At 36.6% G+C, this 21,000-nt stretch overlaps 5 protein-coding genes across 6 annotated transcripts; 1 reads left to right on the top strand and 4 right to left on the bottom strand.

Moving 5' to 3' along the window:
- Nucleotides 1-292: 292 nt before the first annotated feature.
- Nucleotides 293-4,175, bottom strand: LOC105457686 (1,5-anhydro-D-fructose reductase-like). The gene is made up of 8 exons (XM_011702505.1): nucleotides 3,956-4,175; nucleotides 2,934-3,185; nucleotides 2,428-2,595; nucleotides 2,152-2,268; nucleotides 1,609-1,803; nucleotides 1,190-1,387; nucleotides 966-1,114; nucleotides 293-519 (listed from the first exon to the last, which is right to left on the bottom strand). Exons 2-8 carry the CDS (start codon nucleotides 3,003-3,005, stop codon nucleotides 477-479), a joined length of 942 nt encoding a protein of 313 aa, XP_011700807.1. The 5' UTR covers nucleotides 3,006-3,185; nucleotides 3,956-4,175; the 3' UTR covers nucleotides 293-476.
- A 563-nt stretch (nucleotides 4,176-4,738) lies between these two features.
- Nucleotides 4,739-8,297, bottom strand: LOC105457685 (aldose reductase-like). The gene is made up of 6 exons (XM_011702504.1): nucleotides 8,128-8,297; nucleotides 6,359-6,526; nucleotides 6,175-6,291; nucleotides 5,559-5,966; nucleotides 5,000-5,148; nucleotides 4,739-4,915 (listed from the first exon to the last, which is right to left on the bottom strand). Exons 1-6 carry the CDS (start codon nucleotides 8,200-8,202, stop codon nucleotides 4,873-4,875), a joined length of 960 nt encoding a protein of 319 aa, XP_011700806.1. The 5' UTR covers nucleotides 8,203-8,297; the 3' UTR covers nucleotides 4,739-4,872.
- A 253-nt stretch (nucleotides 8,298-8,550) lies between these two features.
- On the bottom strand, nucleotides 8,551-11,153 carry LOC105457684 (probable tRNA (guanine(26)-N(2))-dimethyltransferase). The gene is made up of 2 exons (XM_011702503.1): nucleotides 10,854-11,153; nucleotides 8,551-10,724 (listed from the first exon to the last, which is right to left on the bottom strand). Exon 2 carries the CDS (start codon nucleotides 10,706-10,708, stop codon nucleotides 9,128-9,130), a length of 1,581 nt encoding a protein of 526 aa, XP_011700805.1. The 5' UTR covers nucleotides 10,709-10,724; nucleotides 10,854-11,153; the 3' UTR covers nucleotides 8,551-9,127.
- A 68-nt stretch (nucleotides 11,154-11,221) lies between these two features.
- LOC105457683 (protein HGV2) lies at nucleotides 11,222-20,760 on the bottom strand. Its single transcript, XM_011702501.1, has 3 exons — nucleotides 20,578-20,760; nucleotides 13,544-14,197; nucleotides 11,222-13,310 (listed from the first exon to the last, which is right to left on the bottom strand). Exons 2-3 carry the CDS (start codon nucleotides 14,195-14,197, stop codon nucleotides 12,654-12,656), a joined length of 1,311 nt encoding a protein of 436 aa, XP_011700803.1. The 5' UTR covers nucleotides 20,578-20,760; the 3' UTR covers nucleotides 11,222-12,653.
- On the top strand, nucleotides 15,041-19,645 carry LOC105457682. 2 transcript variants are annotated; one of them, XM_011702499.1, is made up of 5 exons: nucleotides 15,041-15,119; nucleotides 15,474-15,701; nucleotides 17,127-17,234; nucleotides 17,386-17,523; nucleotides 17,723-19,645. In XM_011702499.1, the coding sequence occupies exons 1-5, from the start codon at nucleotides 15,041-15,043 to the stop codon at nucleotides 17,983-17,985; spliced, it is 816 nt and encodes a 271-aa protein (XP_011700801.1). In that variant the 3' UTR covers nucleotides 17,986-19,645. The 2 variants fall into 2 exon arrangements, with proteins under 2 accessions (XP_011700801.1, XP_011700802.1); XM_011702500.1 differs by lacking the exons at nucleotides 15,041-15,119; nucleotides 15,474-15,701 and adding an exon at nucleotides 16,260-16,384.
- Nucleotides 20,761-21,000: the final 240 nt, after the last annotated feature.

The raw sequence follows: 21,000 nt of genomic DNA, 5'->3' as shown, positions 1-21,000 counted from the left end.
CCTTGAAATTTTTCGCAGCGTCCAATAGCTGTAATTGTCTAGACCAAGGGTCGAGCGAACTTCAAACACCGTCGTGGGAACGTGGGCTTTTAAAGGGGATATTAATACGATTATTTACCATGTTATGACTTGTTTCCTGCTGTCTTGTAGATTCAATTAATTCGTGATGTTACCTGATCACGATTTTCGAGAAACGTCGTACTAATTGTAAGTCGTACAGTTTTTAATTAATATATTTCTCAATCCTTGTTTTATTTGTATCTACGGGTCAAAAAGGAAGAAATAACTATTATAGCATTTGAAAATCTTTTGAACTATATTTCAGGTAAAGTATATACAACTTTAGATAACAAAATAAGTTTCTTCTTTTTATATGTTTCCTCACACAACTTCAAAATATGTTAAAATAAACTTTTTCTTTTTATATGTATATAATTTATCTTATCTCTCTTCCTCTCTTTATCTTTAATATTGATTTAAAACGGAATGTTGAAGGGATAGTATTTGAAATTCTTCGCACTGCAACATAGAAACAAGAAAAAATTGTTTGGGAAAAGAATATAAACGTGTAAACAATTTATACAATGTATCACATATAATTCGAATTTTTAATAACTATTGTTTGACAAAATCCACTTTAAATAATCTATAATTTGTGTCAAATATATTGTAATGTATATGTGCATATTTTAATATATATTGTATGTTAGAATATGTATTTTTCGATTCTTTTCAAATATTTTTTTTTCCAAATAGTTCACATTACACGATATAATAAAATTGTACGTAGAATTTTGTTCTGAACTCCGACACAAATTAGAGATCAATTAAAATTAAAATTTAACGCACATTGTCCAACGAACAAAGGTGTTATTTAATGAAATTTTTAAATCTCAAAGGTTCTAAAATACATGGAAGAGTACATGATAAAATATAAAATATATCTTGCATATTTTAATACTTACACGTCGAAGCTAGCTACTCTCTTTCCAGTGCCAAGTTTACGGATAGCGTTTGTCTCATCGGATGTTAAGGCGAAATCAAAAATTTCCATGTTTTCCTTAATTCGACTTTTTGTTACAGACTTAGGTATCGGCGTAGCACCCTCTTGATACTGTAAAAAAAAAAATTATAATTGTCTATCTTAATTACACAAAAAAAAGACTCTCAATCTTTTTTTATTACGTACCACATATCGAAGTGCTATTTGCGCCGGCGTTTTTTTATATTTTTTTGCAAGTTGCAATATTAAAGGATTATCTAATTTGTTGTCAAGGCCCGATGAATTTCCAGGTTGTCCCAAAGGAGAATAAGCAGTTACCGTAACGTGATGTTTCTTGCAAAAATCTATTAATTTTTGCTGGTTTACGTTTATATTGACTTCAATCTACAATAGATTATTTCTTGACATTAATAAGCCTTGCAGCATTAACACAATATAAATCATATTAATATAAAACTTTTTAATTTTATAAAAAATATTTTAAAAATATACATAAAGTAGAAAAATGATCCATTAAAAAGATATAAATTAATCCATTGGAAAATGCAAAAAATCTGATAGGGAAAATGCAATAATTATAGAATGATTTAGGTGGTACCGTATACCTGATTATTGACTGGCGCGATTGTAGCCGATTTAAGTAAACGGGTAATTTGCTCGGAATTGAAGTTACTGACTCCGATGCTACGAACTAAGCCTTGGCGAACGCATTCTTCCATTCCTCTCCACGTTTCCAAATAATCGGTATCCGATTCGGAAAGATTTCCAGCGGCATTTAAAGGCATACAATTATCTCCCTCCTGCAAGATATCCCATAAATATTGCGAGTTAAAACGTAGGATGACTCATAACTGATAACTACTCATAACTGATATTCATATTTCTTCATGAATAAGAATTTATTGTTAATAGAAAAATAGTTACATTGTAACTTCACTTGACATAGATTAACAGTATTTTTTTTCTCAGTAAACTCTAGCTTTACAATAAATTTTTATCGTTATTTTGATGTTATGTAACGCAGTGCAGTTAATAATATATACTTATATCTGGAAATCAATCTACTGTCTTGCAATTTCTTAAAGTGTTTGTACAGTCAGAAAAATCAAATTTTTTTCTAAGATTTCTTTTTCGATACCAATATTTACCTTAAAGGCGAATGGCCAGTGAATTAAGAAGAGATCCACATAATCTAAACCGAGATTGGCCAATGACTGTTTGCAGGCCGGAACAACGAGCTCTTCTTTGTGAAAATTATTCCACAACTGCAAAAAAACATACAATTTTTTTTTACAAAGCGGAATATTTAATTGAAATTTTTATACTTATTGTGTCTCTTAGAATAAATAAATTATTTGGAGTTAAGTAAATGGTAAAATTCTAAATAAATATTTATACCACATTTAATCATATGTTGATCTCACCTTTGTGGTAATAAATAGGTCCTCCCTGGTCACTTTTCCATCTTTGATTATATCGCGAATGACTTCCCCTATTTCTTTCTCGTTGTCATAAAAGAAAGCTGTGTCAATATGACGATATCCAAGATCTATTGCGTCCTTAACAGCTTTTTTTACATTCCCCATCTGAGACTGTTGTTTTCAATGACAGAAAAAAAGGAAATATGAATGGCACATGGCACGAGTGAAGCAAGTTTTGCGAAGAAAAATTGAACTTCCAGTGAAGATATTAAGTAAAAAGTTGTCGTTATGTTATAAAATAGATAGGATTAATGATACAGATCGTTGTGGAATGCGGATGCGATAAAATCGATTGCTCGATTTCCATTTTAACGTGGATGTAGCGGTACGTTTGAAATTCAAATAAAACGCGCGTAAATATAACACGGTCCATGCTACAATGATAATGATGATGATGATGATGATGATGTAACTCGCACACTTTCTATCGCTCATTATGGAACATGTACCTTGTAAGTTCCAAGGCCCAGCATCGGCATTTTGTGTCCATTTGAAAATGTGATTGTCGGAATATTAGTCATTGTTATATCGTCGATAAAATAGATAGGTGATGCAAGCAGCAGGAACTGTATGCAAGGCCGTTAGAGGAAATGACCAGCTTCCGCAACAGAGTTTCCTCGATTACGATAATACAGCACACTTCGATTAACTCGTTTATATGCAACTCACGATATCAATATTCGCGGCGCGAGAATTATTATCTGGAAATAAAGGTACTAAAAATAAACTGATACTCTGCTATCTCGAAACGTTCATCACTAGAGTTGCCGAATCGTGTAAATAGCGACTGAACGCATACCTACAATGTAGGAACACTGTCGACACGACATCGCCCGTGTCACGTATAGGCTATAGCAATAGCTCTGTGTATGTGTGAGCAAAAGAGAGAGAGAAAGACAGATGTATAACTACATATATTTGAGAAAATCAATGATATACGTAGATGTGTACGTTATAAGCTAGCGTTGGCTAGCGTTATAGCTGGCCATGGATGTTTGAAAGCTAAGAAACATCATACGTATATTTCTTCAATTAAATAATATTTGTATATTTTACTAATGTCTTAAATTAAATAATAAATTTATTAAATGTAGTTTTTGTTTGTAATTAAACATTTTAAAACCCCATTCATAGCAACAAGAAAATTATTATAATTACTTATGAATATATAATATATCGAATTAATTATAATATCAATTTGAAAAACAGGATGCTGTTATCTATTAAAATCTGTCTGGATTTAAGTCGTCATACTCTGCTTCTTATTGATAAAAGAAAGAATTACGGAATTCGTGTATAAATATAATTTCCACGACTTCACAAAACATATTTAGGCAACAAATTCGTCGACCTTTTCTAAAATCGGAAGGATTATTACGAAAATATATTTCGAATTGTCTAGAAATCAGAAAAACCCGTCTTACCGTACGCACGTATATGTGACACAATTAACATGAGAAATTTTAATTACCAGCACGATATTAACGTTCACTCTGCACTATGATTCCACACGCTCCACGTACGTCGCAGTGACTGTTTGCTAATCCGACACTCACATGCTATTTATTCAATGGGTATTACATAATTCAATCTACAGTTTCATTCCTTATATTTTTAATCGATTGTAAATGAAAAAAGAGAGTCATTCTTGCAAAACGGCAATAACGCGCGGTATTATCTGTCATTTTATAGATCGTCAATAATTTGCTATAAGGCTTGTAATATTTAACTCTAGATTAGATTAATGCTGTGATACTAAAGAAACTTTACGATATTATGATTTGCTACAGTGATATATGAGATATCATATCTTGCGTTTAATGATAACAAGAAGTTATTACAGTACATTATGAAACATATGTTAACTTGTGAAATAAACAGTATTGTTTAAAAATAAATGTCAAATGCAGATAAAATGCACTTCTCTAATCTCGAGTCATTAGAATCAAATTTTTTATTATTATTAACTTGCTTATTAACTTTGCTTTAACCATGACTCGTACGTTCGCTTACGCAAAATGGAAATACGTGTCATCGCTGTTCGTGTATAACGATGACCGTAATATTGCCAGTCATCATCAATCATTATCAATCATTTTTAGCGTATGCGTAGATAAGCTAACTAATTGAAAAGTAGTGGGAAAATAGGATGGATTCAGTTTTTGAAGTCTCAGATGAGATTTCATAAACTAGATCTCTTTTTCCATAATACAGAACATATAGGAGTGATTAAGAATAAAGAAGATTGAAAGAATTTAATTCTGTGTAATATAAGATTTATTCCACAAACGTGTATTATCATAATATTGCCAGTATTGTACAATCATGTACTTCACGACTGGATTCCATCATCAAAAAATATGAGAGACGTCTGCCAGATATTCGCCGTCAAAATTCCAAGTGAAAAGGATATTCTTTATGTGCTTTATATCTGAAAAAAATAAAGAATTTTTTATTTGTTCAAAATTTGCTAAGATTCTTAAAAAAAAAAAAAGAAATAATAACGTAGACGTACTCGTCAAAAGGTATTATACGTCCACCGCAATCGAACTTGTCCATTGTAGCAATTTCCTCCGGAGTTAACTTGAAGTCAAAGATGTTAATGTTCTGTTCCATACGCTTCTTTGAAACGGATTTTGGGATCGGTATAGTACCAATGTCAACCTGTTCTCAAGAAATTGCCAAATTATTTAATTTATACAATGTATCTTAAAATCAACGCGGATATCCTGTTAATGACATATTTTCTTTGATCAATTTACAATTAATTTTTCCTTATCAAGAATCATCGCAGTTGCAACTTTTCAACTTTTTGCATCTTTTTTAACTACGCTTTTAATTAAGATTTTCTTAAAGTAAATATTCATCTAAAATTAATTGGAGAAGTCATTTTGCCAACCCAGTTCAAAATTCGCGAAGTTTGGTTTCTTCTTTTTCAATTGCTTATAAATCAAAAATTATTGATGTCTTGATATTTTCGCCAAGAAAAAATCGCTACGAAGTTGTCCAAGGATTAAGATCATTAAAGAAACATTCGGTAGTCCGATAAATTAATTAATAATAGCACGTCTTACCAAATATCTCAGAATAACTTGCGCGGGAGTTTTGCTGTATTTGGCGCCGATATTTACAATTTCTGGTGCATCGAGGATAATTTTCGGATCGCTGGGCTTAGCCCAAGGTCTACTAGGCGAACCGAATGGGCTGTAAGCCGTGATAGCTATGTCACGATTCGCACAGAATTCTCTCAATTTCCTCTGATTCAGATACGGATGACATTCCACCTGATTCATCACCGGTTTTATTTGGGCGATCGATAACACGCGGTCGATCTGTTCGGAGTTGAAATTGCTGAGACCAATACTCCTCGTTAAACCCAATCTCACGCACTCCTCCATGCCGCGCCACGTGTCAAGAAAATCCTCGTGTCCGAACATCGGATTGCCGCTCTTGTCTACCGGTATAATTCCGTCAGCATTTTCCTGAAATAATCGCGGCATAATCAGGAACGCCGATGGCTTCGCGACTTTAATTTTCACCGTAATGCAAAACTTGCATTAACGTTTGCATTGCGCGATATTTATTTCCTTACGTCTTGTATAAACGTTAATAACATCGACTTTTATCTAACAATTTATGTAACAACTTCTTAAAGTCATCGAGGAGTATCGAATTCTTGAATAAACTTACTGCAAAAGACATAGGCCAGTGTATCAGATACAGATCCACGTAACCGAGCCCAAAGTTCTCCACGGATTTTCGACAAGCCGGCACTACGTCCTCTCGTTTATGAAATGTGCTCCACAGCTGTATACAATTGATTTTATTAATATATATTGGGATTCGCACGAGGGGACAACGCAAACGTACATACTTTGGTAGTAATGAAGAGATCCTCCCTCTTCACGATCCCTTTCGCGATCTTCTCACGTAGGACTTTGCCGATTTCTTTTTCATTCTGATATATGTAAGCGCAATCGAAGTGTCGATATCCAACATCGATAGCATCGTGCACAGCTTGCTCGACGACCTTTGGATCGTCCTAAAATAAAATTAAGTTAATAAAAATATTCTTAAAAGATGAAGTTATCAAAATCATTCTTAATTTTATAGTAATAGTTTTGAATTACAAGAGTTCGTTCATCGCAATTGTTTAAAGCAAGTGTTGTTTTACACAACGTTTTTTACTTTTATAACAATTATCATGCTATAAAAACTAACACCTAAAAGAATGTAATTCCATAAATTATATTTTTTAGCGCTGTTGATGAAGAAAATATAATTTATAGATTAAACCAATAAGATAAAGAGCTATCTGCAGTCTAAATGGATGTTTAATGCTTTAAATTATAACAAATATTAGTTAAATAACGACGTTTCGACCTCTATCAGATCATTCTCAATACTAAAGAATAGCAATTTTAACGACAATTGACATAATTCATACATCGAGTTTGATTATTGCTAAACGCAGAACATTTTTATAAATTTAAATTATTACAACTGTTAAATTTTATTGCAAGAATTATTATAATTAATTGTCGTTAAAAACTTTTAACGACAATTAACATAATTCACACACAGAAAGAACAATTTTGCTAAGAGCTCTAAAAATTTTGCTGGATATATATCTGAAAATAATTTTCTTGGCCTCTCAAAATAATTTTGGTAGAAACTCGAAAATGTTGAGCACCGCTGTAAAACGCTTTTATATTTTAACAATCAGTTTGGCCTTCCAACAAAATTATTTTCAGATACGTATCCAGCAAAATCGTTTTTTTCGTGCATATGAAGTTTGACTGCTAACCGCAGAACTGCTACATAAATTTGAATTGTTATAACTGCTACATTTTGTTACGAGGATTATGCGCACACCTGCGGTTTTAGCACTCTCCGACTAAATGTTATATGTAAAAATGCCATTTTGCTTATTGTCTCACGTCTTAAATCCGGGAAAACATTGCGTATGTTATATTACTGAAATTGCGCATTTACCCGCATATTTATTGAAGTCTTCCTACACAGTGGTTACAGCGATTTGCATTTTAGCGATGATTTTTTCTTGCCCGTAAGAGTAATTCATACATATTCAAATTTTATATTTATTTGCTGTAGGCGTTTTATTATAATTTATGTATTATTTCGATTAATTTTTATTATTTTATTGTTTAGCATTGAGAATGAACCGATATAGATGCCGAAATGTTATTATTATACTTAACTGTTTCATATATAATTTTTTTACAATTTGTTTAATTTTGTTATAATTTAACATTAAATATCCAAAGGCATAAGTTTATAGTCTTTTATTTTATTTGATTTAATTGGTTGATTTATTGAGCCTTAGATTTTTACATTTTATTGATAATTTATAGAATCATTCATAGAAAATATAATTCACTCTAGCTGCTAGAAAAAAAGCATTGCCTAAACTTTACTTGAACAAATAAATTATTTGCCTGTAATTCTATTAGTTGATTCTATTAGTAACCACGAATTTTGCGTTATCACTGACATTGCAAAATATCTCTTTCGACATCAGACGGTATGACTGTCAATCGCAATGACCAGTCTGAACAGATAAGTCAAATTTCTTTGAGTGAGTAGATTATATATCTGTCATAAGATTTTACTGTCACTTACGCCAGCCTGCCAGGTACCAAGCCCGAGTACGGGAATCTTTGCACCGTTGTTCAGAACTGTAGTCTGCGCTGCCATATCTTGTCAAACTAAACTGTTTATCTCAACGTAACTTTCTAACAACGATTGATGTATATACTGGTACACATGTATATACTAATGTGATACCCAACCAATCCGGATTATGTAACGTTATAATCGTTCAAATTACGTAACTGATAGATCACGTATTAGCAATCTTAAACAGGTATGCCAGTAATCAACAGTCTACGTCTTTTATTCGTAATTATTATACAACTTTGTAATTATTATAATAATTAAGAATAAAAGAACTTTTTGTAATATTCTCGTTTCCAGACGTTCTTGCTAAGGTTTACATGTTACAAATGTAAAATAACGGCGAAAATACAAAAAAAATTGACAGAATTCTAAAAAAAATATTTTATTATAAAACGGATTATTTGCAACAATATGAAAGTTCCTTAAAGTCTTAGATAACAATATACAGTTTCATACAAATATACAAGAACATGATTCTGTAAAAAAATTATTTCTTCCTGATTTTCAATATATAAATAATATAAAACAGAGATATTGAAGTAATGCCAATGCGATCGAACACGGATGTTGGTGTGTAATAATTTTTATTATTACAATATCCAGCCCCGCACAAACTGTGCGACACAATTTTTGTCAATCTTAAAACACAGTTTTTACTTGAAGCCGGAATCCAATGAATTAAATTGTAATAAAAATTATTATACACCCTAACATCCGTGTCGGCTCGCATTAGTATTATATACTCAATATCTCTGATTTATTCTATTAAGAATCTGATTTCTTTCAAATCCTTTCTTTTAATCCTATAAAAGTCGTTCGTTGCAATTTTTCTATTTTTCATGTATGTATATTTAATGTTAATCCAGGAACTTCTTCAAGATATTAAAATACATCAAACATACAAATCGCGAGACATTTTTTGCGTTCATGATTGTACCATCTGCTATTCCGTCGTGTCGGATTTCTTCTTACTATTTTTATTTTGATTTCTCTCTTGTTTCGATTCTTCCGCCTCGTTTTCAAGATCTATCCTAGTTCTCGAACGGACGCCGGGTCCCCAATTTACGGTGGGGTTCAGTTGGAAGCGGGACAAATGTTTCTGCCGGGAAATCGGATTGGCGAGGGGATGCGTGGCAAACGAGATATCCGTCGTGGACAATGCGGTAAGTATCCGCATAGCCGGGCTGAACTTCTCCAGCCTCTCCCGTTTCACCGGATGATCCTTCTCCCAGGCGCGCACGATATCCCATATAATGTCGTTCGGCGCGTCCGTCTTGATGGAGACCTTACACGCGTGCGAGTACGACACCTTGTGGCCGGCGTTCAATAGCGCCGATCTGAACAACAGCATCGGCGGAACGGAGCACTTAACTATGGACATCAAGCGATCCAGATTGTAATACAGAGGAACGTCCAGTTCCTCGTGTATCATGGTCAGGACACCTTCCATCCTTTTCGACGTACCCAGCTCCATGCCGCTCAAGCTGCACAACAATCGCGACACGAACTCCTGATCGTGCAGAGGACCCAGCCATATCGGACCTCCCATGAATTGCTGGTACTGACACTGCTCACACCGTTGCTCTACCGCGGGTGCAGGCGGTACCTTGTAGCCCTTCGTTTTGGAGGACTTCGTCATTAACGGTTGAACGTTCATACTCTCGCAGCCGCGACATTGATAGAACATTCCTATGTTACTGGAGGTCTCCTTACATTTAACGTGACTCGTGAAGACCTTGACAAATACTCTTATGTAAAAGTCGACGCTTACAGACAACAACGGTACTATGTAACGCGCGTAACGTCCCGCGCAGGACGCGATGCTCTGCAACAATATCCTCAACGCTAACTCGTGACAACACTTCGACTTGATGGGTATCGCTCCGTACTTGTAGTAACAGGTCTCCGGAACGTTGCCGACCAGAACAGCCATGTCGGTGGCGGTGACCAAGAGGATGCCGCCGTCGGACACGCACTGCACCGCGCCGTCGAGATACCTCGACGGGCAGCCGTACGGATCCAGGTCGACCGCGTCGAAGCGATTGTGCCTGCGCTGGTACATCAGCAACGTCGCGTCCTCGTGATGAGGTGTCACCAAATTCTCGACTCCGTTATGCAAAACGTTCCGCCTGATGCTGTCCACCGCCTTCTCGGAGATGTCGTTCGCAACGATCTGCCGGACACCCTCGACCTCCTTGGCGTATCTTATGCTACGCAAACCGGTCGCGGATAAAGCTTCCAATATAGTGATTCCCGTCCTCCGGCCTTCCGTATCGCGCGGCGTGCTGCTGATCTTATCGTCTTTCTCCGAATCGTTTTTCCGCCGCAGCTCCTCGTCGAGTCGTTCCTTCGCGAATATCGACAGTACAGCTATACTGAGATCCCTATTGAACTCTTGAACCGGATTGTAAAACACCTTTCCGTCCGTAACCAATATCTGCGCCTTTCCCTCGCTCACGCTCGTGGGAGCCTCCTCGAGTCTCGGCTTCTTTGCGCATTGCGCTTCTTGCTCATCGTTATCCATACTTGGATATGTTACGCTAAAACGTATGTGTACGTTATAAGTACAAATGTATATTAAAAAATATTATAGAAAATATCTATTTTAACATGTACATTTGACATTTGTATATATATATTTTATATGATGCTATTATTATTATACATACGTTTGTATATGCAATCGGTGCTGTATTTACACGGTTTTTTTTTTTACTTTAATTATCCAAATATCTATCTGTAATAGAATGAAAAATTATGTTTCTCTCCGGGGACGAGATAACCTATTTGGCGTATTTCAACGAAGTTTGTGATTATGCGCCAACATGTGCTTCTTCGACAGAAGAAACTGTAAGCCAAATGCATGGATGGTAAACGTTATCAAATGTCGATAAAATAGTCGTGTTAACACTGTCAACATAATTCACGTTTTCAATATATCGAAATCTGTGGTTCTCACGCGGCATCGCTTCAAAAATTTATACATGATATTGTCGAGTCAAGACAAAATGGATTAAAAAAAAAATGTACGAGCGGATAAAAAAAGGCATTGCTTCAACATTTATTTACTGTGATATTCGTACACAAACAATCACTTATTTCTAATCGAATTCCTTATATCTACAGTTCAAAACAGTACTGTGGGTGTGTCTGCCGCTATTCAGCTAAACTAAAATAAATACAATGTAGCCTATCCTGGGATCTATTATGAAACTATGTCAGGTTGTTGGAAAAACGCGCGACATTCCGTTCGTCTCTTTGAGCTACATGGACATCCTTTTTCGAAATCCTACATTATATGACAAAGGTAAATGGTATCTTTTTCGGTTGCGCGAAGAAATCTGATGTAAAGCTACTTACTCGAAGTCGACTTCTCGTTTGTGAAAGATTTCCTAATCGTTTTAACTATATTCTAATCAGAAACCTTCCCCCCGAATAGTTCCACAATAGCCTCTCCGATGTCTTAAAGACTTAAAAAAATCAAAGGATATGTTCGCACGCACACACCGTTCTCAAAAACTCAACTTCGATCGCGGCAAACCGATTATCATTGAATAAAACGGAATATAAAAGTTCTCTTTAACATACGAACGTATTTGCTGGGGTATAAGTCAGAGATTGAAATGACGTTCAAAGGGCATGTAAAAATGAAAAGAATCGCTTCAACAACAATCTTCTTTCTCGCGAAAATCAGGGAATTATTATAATCAAATATACGTTGAATATTTTTCAATTGTGTCGAGTTTTACTAAAAACAAAAAAATTTCAGTTCATAAGAGTGTCAAGCTCTAATATTAGACAAGTTATAGAGATTTAACATATATTTCAATACAAGAATTTGTCTAATATGAATGTACAAGACAGATGTGTCTACATTTAATATAAGATAAAAATTATACTGCATTTAATTTTTCAAATTCTATTATTATTGTTAAATTCATTTCTCTTTAATATTGATGTGAATTGTTACTTCAGTCACGAAACGATTCCATTCAACTTACGATATCATAAAAGAATTTTTTAAGGATAAACTAAACAATATGAATATTATAACTTCTGACAAATTCTGACGATTATTTATACTGGGAATGCTTGATCAATGATCATCAGAAAACGTTGCTTAAGCAGCAGTAAACATTTTCTATTATCAAAAAAAATATCAAATATTTTTGTATGATTTCTAAAAATACACGCAATTATAAAATGATTCTGTTTGTGTTCATGATATCATAAGGCGATTTTAAGTGATGGATTTCGAACATATATTATTTGCTGGCGCTCTAAAAATTATTTCAATCAATATCTACACTGGAAAAGAATTCACTGACTTGCAGTCATTTTTGTAGAAAACACTGAGTTTTTATACATCAGCAAATACTTCTTTTATATTATCGAGAAAAATATCAACATTTCTTAGTTTTATCAGACTTCAGATTAGTCTGATCATGAAAAACAGATACTCGCACTTTTCACGCCACGTCCTTTTCCTGTAACGGTTTCTTGCAGAGAGAAGCGGCCTCCTCTTCGTCCTCCGCTTTGCGCTTTTTTCTAACCAAATGCGATATATCGCTGGCAGGTTTGGACGTACTACTACTACTACCACTTGCAGAAGCCTCATTCGCTTCACCTTCACTAGAGCACCCGTTCAATCTCTCCTCCTTAATCTCTTTGAGCACATTGGCTTCTTTCTTCATATCGTTGATGTCCGCGATTTTTTCCTGGATCTCTGGAAGAAGTTCCTGCAACTCCTTGATTTCCCCCTCGACGGTGTAGAAGGGATCGTCGGATTGAGGTGGGGCATCCTGCAAAGTCTTCAGATGCACGATCTTCGCTTCCAGGAGCGCAGACGCCTGGTTGAATTGTTCGATGCTGATGTCAAAGTTGTTCGCCATCGCGTGCGCCAAGCCGAGCTGATAGTGGATCTCGGCGATCGCACGATGGTCGCGCGGAGTCATCTTCTCCTGCAGATTCAAACAGGCCTTGAAATCGATCAGCGCGCTCTCGTGGTTGCTACCCTCCATTGCGACCTCGCCAAGTAGACGGTAAGCCTCAGCCAAAAATTTCCAGCCCGGAGGTCCGCGTTTTACTAGCACCAGCTTCGCCAGTTCTAAGACTTCCCAAGCGATCTAGAAACGGAAAGAAGTTAGACATTAGATTCATTCACTTCAATTCAATGGATTACATTAAATTGACAATTGAACTTACAATTAGATTCATTCATAATTCAATTAATTATCAATGGATTACATTAAATTAACAATTGAACTTAAATAACTCAAATTCAACAAGCCAATATTCGATACAACATAATAATACGATGATAGATCTTCTAACATCGTGATTAGTCTAGGTAGATCACCTGCAGATTGTTGATTTCATCCTCATCCTTCTCAACGTCCTCTTCTTCATCTCCATCCTCATCTTCGTCATGTTTTCTGTTCAAGCCACTACCAGAAGCCTCGCCATTGTGCAAATCAAGATCTCGACTACAGCCAGGAATTTCTTCTCTCTGCTTGTTCTTTTCCTCGACCTTGCTGTCGACCGTTTTATCGGATTCTTCCGTCTTTTCGTCCTTTTCAACCTTTTCAGCCTCCTTTTCATCCTTCGATTCTTCAGTCTCTTTCTCCGTTGTCTCTTGCTTGTCATCCTCTTTGCTGTTTGATGTGCAAGGGCCACCTTCCACGATATGATTACCTTCCGTTACGGCTCCCTCCTCGGTTTCTTCCTCCTCCTCTTCACCCTGTTCGTCCTGACTGACTTCTTCAGATCCGGGCACACCACCACCCAGCACCCCCGCCTCCTCGCGTGCCAGGCCCAGAAGGGCTCGTCCGTAAAGTAGGTAGAGCTCACCCATCTCGTCGCCGGTCTCTCCATGCTCCTGAGCAAGAAGCTCGCACGCGCGAGCTAAGACGGCTACTGCCATGTGGTAATCGCGCACCAGGAGGTGGCGTTTACCCTGAGAGATTGCCGTCGCGGCGTCCTTGATCGGCACTTCCTCCGACACATCGGCCATCTAAAGAACAAAGAGAGAACATATAATATCATATATATCAGATAATATCATATATATTTTAGTAACAAGCGAGAAATCTCTCAACGAAGTACGCAGGCTGTATCGAAGGGTAAGATCAATCAATGACGATAGAGAACGTCGCTTTAAACATAAATAAGCCGAAAATCCCTATTATGTCATATTTCTTTCTACATGACCTTTTCACAGAGGCACGAGGCGGGAACTAAGTTTAACGAGTTTCTGTACCTCTTGATATAACGCTGACTTCTCAAGGAGATGATGGATGTACGTGCGGCATTAGACCCACGTCAGACTAAATATTTCTGGACTATATATAGATAAGTTAAGAAAATATTAGCAAAAGAAGTGTATACATACAGATGGAAACAAGAATTTTATTTCGTTCAAAAGAGGTAACATTAATTGTAGTGAGCTGAAATTAAAATTAATTTTAGCTACGAATCTAATTTCTGCCAAACGACCTTTGATCTTTGACGACTTATAACGAAATCTTAATCTCCAATGTTTAGCGAGCTTTCAATTCGCGAGTACATCGAATTGTTTCGGAAGATGTAGGAAGGGGTGTGTGTGTGGGTGTGATAAGGTGGACATCCACAGCATCCGCGCGGGTGGGGAGGAGAGGAACCGGGTGGCTGTCCGCGTGGGTCGATTCGTCGTGGCGCTTCAACGTGGAAGGGTGGAGGGCGTCCGCATCGCCGAGGATGCCGGGGAGAGAAAGCGAGAAAGAGCAGGTTCCAAGGGCGGTACGTCGGCCAGTAACGAGTCGGGGGACGCGAGCGTCGCGTTGCAGGCGTCGCCCTGGGCGCCGCCGTTCGTGAGCAGATGGAGCCGAGCCGCGTGCCCCGGGGCCCCGCTTCGCGCCTCGTCTTCCTCTTCGTCACCCTCGTGCTGACCGTCGCAGGTAAAGAGAGACGAGGAGACCGGCGCCGCGTCCCGGAAGAGACTGACCGACTTCTCGAACCGTGAGAAGTGTAAAAGATCAATGCAATCTCTCTTTCTCTCTTTCTATTGATGTATATTTTGAGAAAACTGGTGCGGAAGATCTCGCCAGAAAGTTGAAAACAAAATTATACAATTCCGAACTGTTGCGCTTCGACACTGAAGTTCCGAAGAAATTTTCCAATCCTCCCGCCTTCTTTCTTTTCAGAGAGAAAACTTTTTGCTGACAAATCGAGACTTAATAAATAAAAAAAAAAAGGACAATTCAATAACTGCGGAGACAACGCGATAACAACTTTCTTTGTCGTTTTCTCAGCAACGGGGCTCCTGTGCGGCGCGATAATGTCGGACCACTGGGAAGAGATCGACTGGGACAAGGAAGATCTGAACCACGCGAATGTCAACCTCACCTGGTACCTGAACGGTCAGATAGCGAGACTCGAGTCTTCCGTTAATCACCGAAATAAGCATCGCGTCGCCAAAAGTTCGTCCTTCCTGGTTCCCATGCACGGCGGCATTTGGATTATGTGTGTTTCATTGTCAGGTATAAATCATCGTGATTTTTGTAACATTAAACTTAAATGTACATATATCTCACTCTCTCAGGACCGCATATATGTCTTTTGTACACGCTTCAAGACTCAAATATGATACATTATCCAAGCTTGTAAATGCGATATATTCCCAATGTTTTCAGTCATATTCCATGACTTATTAATTACACTTAAATTATTATTATAAATGTTTTTAATTTCAATCGCGGTGATCGCCTAATAAATGCTGTTATATTATCGGAGACATCAATAATAATAACGTAAATTCATCGAGTAGATGATTGATGAGGAGAAACGCAAATCGAAAGAAATTAATTCTTTACGATGACAGATAAAAATTATTCGCAGTCGTTCGTGAATGTACGCGACATTAGATTGTGCCGTTCTCTCTAACATATCCAGATCTTATTAAGATATGGATACAATCAACGTTTCGTGTTTTTCTCGCTCGTGCCAATAGAAACATTATCGGTCTCATGAATCGGCATACGCAAACGAGGTTTGGCTCTAATGTGACGGTGTTGCTCAAATCCACGGTAAAAGCAGGGATCACGGTCACGCGATCGTAAGGATACTCTATGCTTAAATTGTGCGATTCAACGGTTCGATATCTCCGGCCAGAGTCAAGGTGGCATCTAAATATAGTCACGTGTATGTGCAATATATAGACAAGGTAATATCTGACAAAATTCCAGCATAAGATACATATTGTGTTTCCACGAAATACGATAAGCATCGTTTTTCTATCGCTTCTTCTTTAATTAATCTTTTAAAGTTAAAGTTCTACGTGTGCACACTGCATTCACTTCAAATAGATTAAAAAGCCTTTATAATAAAACAGTCAACATGTAAAAATATACGATTGATAGGAGAAGTGCCCATATAATGAAACGTTAAAGTATTTACGATGTACGTGATCGCTGTATCTCCTTTTCGTTTAATCGAACGGGTGCAACCTTGAAGAGTACTTGAAGAATTCGGGGTCGTAATTGTCTCATTTAGTTATTTTTGCCGGAATTCATAGAGTCTGAACACGCTAAGCGGTGCCTAGTACTGCTCGCACCACCTTCACGCGTGACATTCATATCATGGTCAAGGTGTTAAAATTTCCTACAGTTAAATCTATTAAATCAAAGGATGCACCAAAAGTACGATAACGACCCTTGTTGTTCGGCAATTTCTCGAAAAACTACACGCAAATTTTTTATTCTCTCAATTAAAAAGATATTATTTAAAACCGGAATCCGGAAGAACGAAAAGTTTTAATAAATTTCCTCTTAATGGCATTTAAAGAGAATTGTTTCCTTATTCTAAATAATTTCTAGTATCTATTTTTTTATATAATTTTATCTATTTATATGAAAAAAAAATCAGAACAAAAATTAAATGACCGAAAATCGTGCTTGTTCTTCTAGAGGAAGAGATACAGCTGTTAAGTCACGTGGGTTTCCCGCAAAAGAGATGCGTCAATTACTTGACACCGAGCGAAAAGACACACGAGACACGCGGAGGTTGGCAAAATCGTAAGTAAATAAACATAAATTTAATCGAAGGACAACACTTTCTATAACGAATTGTTTTCATTCTTCGGCCATTATTCGAAGAAATCGCTATATTTCCTATGAATATTTATCATAAATCTCGTTAGTTGATCAATCTAATATTTTGTTGCAGGAATGCAAAATCTGAGTATCTCGTGCTCCTTGGTGTGCCTAATCATTTTAGGATGCGCTGCACTTATAGGATTTTTCGGACTGTGCAGGCATCAAATATCGGCCGTGCTCGTGACAGGAGTGATGTACCTCCTTGCAGGTAAAATTAAATACCACGATCACTTGATAAACTATGATCTACATTCTACATCTATCAAGATTTCAAATATAAGAAATATTGTTAGAATAAAAGAAAAAAATAGATCCATAAACTTAATTGTCATTTATACAACGTTAGCCATTAAAGTACAATATTAAGCAATGGCGATTAAGCTGGGAATCACTGGATCTCATTCCAGCAACATTCGCGCTGTTCACGCTCACGATCATCCACTTCAAGAGGGCCCAGGACCGCGGGACCAAACCAATAGCACACGGACCTGACGACGGCGTGATCGGCATGCCTGTTCTCCGCAGCATTCTCAAGGCCAGGAGAGTCACCACCGCGTGGAGCATGGATCTGGGATGGGGTGGAGTCACCCTCTGTGCCCTCGCGTCGGTAGCCTGGATCCTCCTCAGTAAAATCATGCGCTTCAGCCCGATCGCTGCCATGATAGCGTAGCAGTGGGACGCCTTCGAGGTCTAAGGTCGTTTCTGAGAGTCCTCACGACATTTCGACGATGTTCTGCGTTCCTTTCGGGTAACATCTTTCCTGATCGATATGTCAAGTTGGCGCAAGAGATTTGTTTCACAGTCGAGTTGTATTGTAATCCTCTACCAGACAGATGTATTTTTCCGGATATTTTTTCAAAACCACGGTTTCGTCTTTGCTTGGCAAATATGACAAATTCTTTGCATCAACTAAATAAATCTCGAATGTTTACCTCCTGCCAAAATATAGATTTCAACAGTACGAATTTTTCCGAGATTTAGATATTCATATCCATAGGAATCGAAATCTTCCGAAACCTTGAAAAGGATCGCAAACTGAGATGGCTATAATATTATTGAGAAAGTTGAGAAATTTCAGAAATGATCATCTCGAAGGCGACCATTTACAGGTGCCTATTTTATATAATTTAACGTTTGCATAAATACCACGTTATTTCAATCAAAACAAAGAACGTGAGTTCAAGAAGATAAAAAGCTTTCGATTAAAGTGTGCTTGATTGATCGACGCTTTGTAGAATTGCTGAATGTATGTGACAATTTACATTCTTCCGCATTCGATTTATTTAATACAAGTAACGAAACAAGTTCGCTAAAAAAATATAAAAAAAAACAAATCTGCTATATAAATATATACTCGTGATACAAAAAAACAAAATGTAATGTTTTTATTGATTTTCTCTCGGCTGACATTCTTGCCGGTATACAGTAAATGACTCAGGAATTTATGACTCAAACGTGCTACAAAGCAATATAGCAGATTATCATAAGTGTAATAGACTAGAATTATAGGTTTTGAAACCAGATTCGGTTTTTATCAATTTATATTTATATAAATATTAAATTCGTAAATATTCGCATATCGATTTTTTTTCAGACTTCTAAAAATTTTAATTTTAGTAATATTTTGTCATAATTAAATTCGCTCTTTTACAGCCTCTGCATTTAATATCAATTTCTGATTGCCATTCTGCGCAGTCAACTCCTTTTTCATACAAGAAGAACAACGAAAAAGTTGTATCAGAGTATAACAATTCTCTGATATATAGTTGCCTATAAATGTAATCCAAACGCCTTACGATTAGAACAATAAGCACGTTTGTAAAGCGTGAAATAAGAATGTTAGTGGTGTATAGGAATGAGGTACATAAAGTGCGACATATTAATTTCTCTTACCAAAGAAAATGGTATAACTGAATGCCTTTCTTGAGAATTATACAATTGTAACTTCATACATTTTATCTACATAATTTCAATATTTGAGAAATCCATCTGAGAAATTAATCTGCATCACGCTTTAAATACCTCAACCTATATACAGCATAGATTTTTTTCAGCTAAGAGCTTGTTTTTGCTACAACTTGTTCTAGCGATTAGGCGATGTAATTATATGCACAGTATGTGTCCTGCATGGAAGAATCGCAAAGAACTGTATTTCGTCCATTAAAAGTTAAGAATCTTTGTCGCTCGGTGCTTTTGTGAGACACCGCATTTTTCTAACGATGCATTCTCAATTGTATTTTTTATGCAATTTTGTTGTTTGTTATATTGAAGCAATAAAAATACCGCAAGAAATTGTATGTACCATTAAAAATCGTTCAAATTCACTTACGCCATTTTTAAGGTTTTTTTGATAAATTATACCTTTTCATACTAATAATTAAGTACAACTTTAAAAAAAATCGTAATTTCATTATATCAAAAAATGTTTTACACAGTTACTTTTAGATTTATTCAAAATTTTGAATTACGTTCATTGAAAGCTAAAATAAATTTATTAAAAGTTAAATATTAATAATTTTGAAATTAAAATTATTGTAGATATTATATACATAAATATAAAAATATAAATTTAAATATTTTAACTTAAAAAAATTTGAAAAGAAATCTGTTATTTTTTTCTTTTAGCAAAGAAAAATATTATAGCTCCGAAAAATTCGTTACGAAGAAACTCGTGTAATTATAATAAATCTATTTAGATTATTGTTTCATTATAATTCCGCGCGCTTACTATGTCGATATAGCAGATCTTCTAACGTAACCTTAAAAAAAAATCCTACCCAATGGCTCGCTTCACTATCGAAAAGACAATATTTATCATCATTTTTCTCGAAGGCAAAGAAATCCTATACGAGTATCAAAAAACACGTTTGTTATACCTATATACATCTCTTTGCCCTTCGGCGTTTTCTCAAAATATTTATTATTTCTTTGTCTTTCCTTCTCTATCCTGAACATCCGGATTTATCTTTTTCATGTTAAGTACAGAAAGTGCAACAAAGTGCACTCAATAGCTACTATTTACCACATCGATGTCTAAATGCAGTACGCGGTCACGAATAGCATTGTTGCAAGCGAAAATAGAGTATTCACCTCCTCTCCCTATTTACCCTCGCAGCCAGCGAACCCCGAGAGACATTTAAATCGCCGGGAAAGAAAAAATAGAGGAAATCTTTGACGCTGGCGGATCGCATCGGCGACGCGACGGCGAGGCCGTATTTTTTTCCAGCGAGACGTTAACCACGTCGCGGGCGCGCGTACGTACCTTGATCGAGCTCCCAAAATGATACCTCCGCAAGTCGACGTTACCTCGAGCTCACGAGTCGCGGGAAAGTCGCGCGTACAGGACGACGAGTGCGATTTCCGTTATTGCACGCGCGAACTGCGTAACCGGTACGGCGTACGCGGGCAAACTTTATGACGACACTCGGCGTACGATCGTCGATCACGAATTGCAGAGATGGCCGATCTGATGGTGGATTCTAGAGACAGTGCTACCACCTACCGTCGCGACGGAGCGGCATAAAGGATCATTAATTGCGAATGCGTTTTAATCAGGGTTGTGCCGTAGATTTCAAGATTACGTCTACACCGCGGATTATTTACGTGAAATCTACGTGATGTTTACATAGTCTTTTTATTGCGTAGACAATTTAGACTTGTAAACCATGTATTTGTAGAGCACACG

The sequence above is a fragment of the Wasmannia auropunctata genome, unplaced genomic scaffold (genome assembly GCF_000956235.1).
Source record: "Wasmannia auropunctata unplaced genomic scaffold, wasmannia.A_1.0 LD335163.1, whole genome shotgun sequence".
NCBI classification, from domain to species: Eukaryota; Metazoa; Arthropoda; class Insecta; order Hymenoptera; family Formicidae; genus Wasmannia; species Wasmannia auropunctata.
Note: the sequence above shows the minus strand (reverse complement) of the source record. Positions and strands in the feature narration are given on the sequence as shown.